Source organism: Triplophysa dalaica, chromosome 3 (assembly GCF_015846415.1).
Source record: "Triplophysa dalaica isolate WHDGS20190420 chromosome 3, ASM1584641v1, whole genome shotgun sequence".
In the NCBI taxonomy this organism is placed as follows: Eukaryota; Metazoa; Chordata; class Actinopteri; order Cypriniformes; family Nemacheilidae; genus Triplophysa; species Triplophysa dalaica.
The window spans coordinates 7,038,303-7,042,306 of NC_079544.1; the positions used below are offsets into that span (position 1 = coordinate 7,038,303).

The 4,004-nt window shown below is 42.9% G+C and overlaps 1 protein-coding gene across 1 annotated transcript; it reads right to left on the reverse strand.

Annotated features, from left to right (window-relative positions):
• Positions 1-520: 520 nt before the first annotated feature.
• On the reverse strand, positions 521-3,756 carry oprk1 (opioid receptor, kappa 1). Its single transcript, XM_056743539.1, has 4 exons — positions 3,662-3,756; positions 3,192-3,439; positions 1,706-2,058; positions 521-1,585 (listed from the first exon to the last, which is right to left on the reverse strand). Exons 2-4 carry the CDS (start codon positions 3,434-3,436, stop codon positions 1,050-1,052), a joined length of 1,134 nt encoding a protein of 377 aa, XP_056599517.1. The 5' UTR covers positions 3,437-3,439; positions 3,662-3,756; the 3' UTR covers positions 521-1,049.
• Between the last annotated feature and the right edge of the window lie 248 nt (positions 3,757-4,004).

Sequence of the window (4,004 nt, forward strand, 5' to 3'; positions counted from 1 at the left end):
TGTGTTTTCTTTGAACACTTTAAATTGATAATATTACTCATTATTTGGGCCAGTGTTGAGAGATGAACGAGAAGTTGGAAGAGGCCCAGGACTTACATCATATACCATCTTTGGTTAAAGGAGTCATTCGCATTTCAGAGCGATGAGCTTTGTAAATTATCAGCGTGTTTCAGAGAGGCGGAGCAAAGAGGAGATACAAACATGCACGTATGTTGAAAATACATCGTTTTTTAACCTTAAATCGTGTATACACATTGTATTACATCTAAAGCAAACAATAATATTCGTTTTAGCCGAGTCAAATGACCCCTTTAATTACTGGACATTCCAGAACAAATTGTTAGAACAAGACAAAAAAAATTATGAAGCCCCCTGTTTTGCTCTGGCAATAGTAATATTAAAGGGGTTAAATGACATGGCTAAAATGAATATTATCATTTGTTTTAGATGTAATACAATGTGTCTACATGATTTAAGTTTAAACAGCTGTATTTGCCACATAACATGCATGTCTGTTTCTCCTCTTTGCCCCGCCTTCTAAAACACGCAGATTTTAGAAGCAGATTTTAAATCAAGGTGTGCTATGATTGGCCAGTTAACCACTGCGTAGTGATTGGTCGAATACCGCAAGCGTGTGACAGAAATGTGACGCCTCTTACCATATTTGAAGCATCAGGTTATAAAGCAATTGTACTGACTGTACTAACTTGCATATACATTTGGGCAGTCTTTACTCATACCACGAACTGACATGGATATGTGGGGGTGTGGTTACACGAGGCGTTTCAGGCAGGTCTGGGTGAGCATTCACTTTTAGATAGAATGCATCTTTTGATCCGACACTTTAATTTTTGTAATTTTACATGTCTAATACACGCATGGGCAACTTATAACACACCAAAGACACAGAAAATCACTTATTTGCGCCATATGACCCCTTTAACCTCCTTTGTCTGAAGGGCTCTTTCTCAGATGGCAGTGGTTATCTGTGTCAGTCCCAGATCATTTGAGTCTTCCCAACCATGAAAGGAGGACATCTCCACGGCTAGTCATACAGGTCTTCCTTGCCCACCTTCCCCTTTTCCCTCCGCAGGGCACGTATGCTCACGGAGCGTGCTCCTCACCCGGCTGAGGGCGTGCCTGTCCCCTGCTCTCCGGCCTGGGCAGCAGAAGTCCCTAAAGCACCGTTTAAAGTTTTCATCCAGAAACGCGTACAGGATGGGGTTGAGGCTGCTGTTGGTGTAGCCCAATGCCACGCAGAAGAAGTATGCAGCCATGACAGCAGTGGTCTCTGGCACTCCGGTTGAAAGGGCTTTGACCAGAATGAAGATGTGTATGGGTGTCCAGCAGACCACAAACACAGCAACCACAACCAGCACCAGGCGGGTGATGCGTCTCAGGTTGCGGTCTTTCTCCCGTGAGCCCGAGAACAGACGTACACTTTTGAGACGCAGGACCATTAGGGTGTAACACACGGAGATGATGATGAGGGGAGCCACGAAGGCAAAGATAAAGACACAGATCTTCATTAAAGTGTCCCAGTAGATGTATGGGTCTGGAAACTGTAAAGCACACTCAGTGGTGCCTGTGGAAAAGATAAACAGCAGCTAATTATTATTCGAATGCTTAGTGCAGGGTAATGATGTGTAACCATCAAAAACGATGTGGAACCTCAAAAACATCTCATGACTTATATATATATTACCATTGTTGGTCTGAGTGCTCCCAAGAACCATTGCAGGGATGCCGGCAGCAGAGGACAGAACCCAGATGAGGATGTTGATGATCTTGGCTTTCATTGGTGTGCGGAAATCCAAGGCTTTCACGGGGTGGCAGACTGCCACGTACCGGTCAACACTCATCATGGTCAAGGTAAAGATGCTGGTGAACATGTTATAGTAATCGATGGAGATGAAAACCTTGCACACCACCTCTCCAAACGGCCACGAGTTGAGCAGGTAATCTGTACTCTGAAAGGGCATGGTGGTGGTCACCAGAGCATCAGCCACGGCCAGGTTGAAGATATAGATGTTGGTGGCAGTTTTCATTTTAGTGTATCTGCCGAAAAGCAGAGCCAGCATCAAAAGAAATGATAAATGTGACAAATTTGAAAAAATCCATCTACTTTTGTAGTGTGTCGTCATATTTGCATGCCATTCATCGATCAAAGAACCGCTCGACACGGCTTTGTGGTCTTAAGAAAGGTCTTCTGAAGCGAATCGATGCATTTGTTTAAGAGAAATATCCATATTGACAGCGCTATTAACGTTGTTACATTTTACATTTAGATTTTAGGCATTTGGCAAGCGACTTACATTGCTTTATGGTACACATTTTACATAGGTATTTGCAATCCCCTGGGATCGAACCCACAACTTAACACAATGCTCTAACCACTGAGCTACAGGAAACATTGTTGTCTACCTTCCTTCATCTTTTTAATGCGCGAGAACCAGAAGCCTGCTTTTCCGGCAAAGGAGGGTGAGAATAGCTCCCGCCAGATTAGATGCTATTTTATTGGAAGAAAACACAAAATGCAAGCGTTCGTCAACAGAATTTAAATTCCTGCGTCGCCTACGTCATCTGGCGGAAAAACAAGCCTCTGGTTCACGCGCATTCGAGAGGAAAGCTAGACATGAACGTTAATAGCACAGTCAATATGGATATTTCTCTTAAACAAATCCATCGATTCGCTTCAGAAGTCCTTTGTTAAGACCACGGAGCCGTGTCGTGCAGTTCTTTAATTGATGGATTCACTTTTTGGAGTTTCAAAAAGTCAACATTCATTCACTCCCATTCTAGCGGTTGGATATTATAACTCCAAACTGCACGTTTCTTCAAAAAGAAACCCATATTCAGTTAGGATGCCTTGAGGGTGAGTAAAACGTGCATTTTGTTTTAGGGGTGAAGTACTGCTTTAAGGTCATTTTGACCACAATGCGCTTTCGTACGCACTCCACCAGGTGGCGAGAAAAAACACCTGCTGATTTATGATCGAACCCTTAACCATCCTGTACGCTCCCCCTAAAACAGCCGCACTTTCAATCAAACAAACCATTAACCATCCCATCAGGAGTATTATACGCTGTCCAGACCAAAGCCTATCACCACTTATTTAAAAGACAGATATATAACCATATCTTTAATCTTTATTACAAGGCAACACATCGTGGCACAATGCAGTGTCTTACCTGATGATGACAAACATCACAAGGCAGTTTCCCACTAGTCCTACAACAAACACCACAGAGTACACAGCGGTGATGATGGGAATGATGGGAGACATCGTTTCCTGCTCGCTCGCCCAAGTCTCATTTACTGAATAGTTATATATGTCCGAGATGGCTGACTGCCACGTGAAGTTGTGTAAACACTTCTCGGGGAGAGCAGAGGGGCATTTGTCCTCCTTAAAAATTTGGACCACGTTGCTGTCCATCTCCTGTTTGTGCAAGAATGAAAGCTTGTATGTCTGATTTACTGGAAAAGTTACTACTGTACATAACGCATTCATTAAGAAAAATGATTAAACAAATAAAGAAATACACACTAAGATGCTTTAAAAGTCTATATAGTTGTATTATTGTGGTACAAATGTATGCTGATACATTGCCCGCAGGTTTTCTTTGCAGAGTTGGCCAAATGAGAAATAAAATAGTCTTACCTTATTTTCAGTTCCAAGCTGGCAATTTGAGATAAAAATCCAAAGGTTTTAAAACAACAACAAATGGTGCCAGAGCCTAGTGCGCTTGGTTTCTCTGGCTCGTTCCTATTCAATTGATGACTGCCACCTTATCGGAGCGGCTGCCTGTGCGCTCGTCCCGTATGACATCAGACCTCATGTGACAGTCTCCATGTGAAACAGCGCGGAGCAAAACTGTAAGATTTAACACAAACAAGCACTAATAGGTCCTCAGCATTCCTCTCGAAAGTGATGTCGAAACAGTATTGATGAAATCTGATGCTTCTCATCAAAGTTAATTTCTGGAGACTCATAACGCGTGCGC

What these genes read in the sequence shown, in the direction of transcription:
- oprk1 (XM_056743539.1), bottom strand. Translation starts at nt 3,436, where the DNA reads ATGGACAGCAACGTGGTCCAAATTTTTAAGGAGGACAAATGCCCCTCT. An exon ending in GTGATGTTTGTCATCATCAG is followed by an intron (nt 2,059 to 3,191) that starts GTAAGACACTGC and finishes GCTTTTCGGCAG; the next exon opens with ATACACTAAAATGAAAACTG. An exon ending in GAGCACTCAGACCAACAATG is followed by an intron (nt 1,586 to 1,705) that starts GTAATATATATA and finishes TCTTTTCCACAG; the next exon opens with GCACCACTGAGTGTGCTTTA.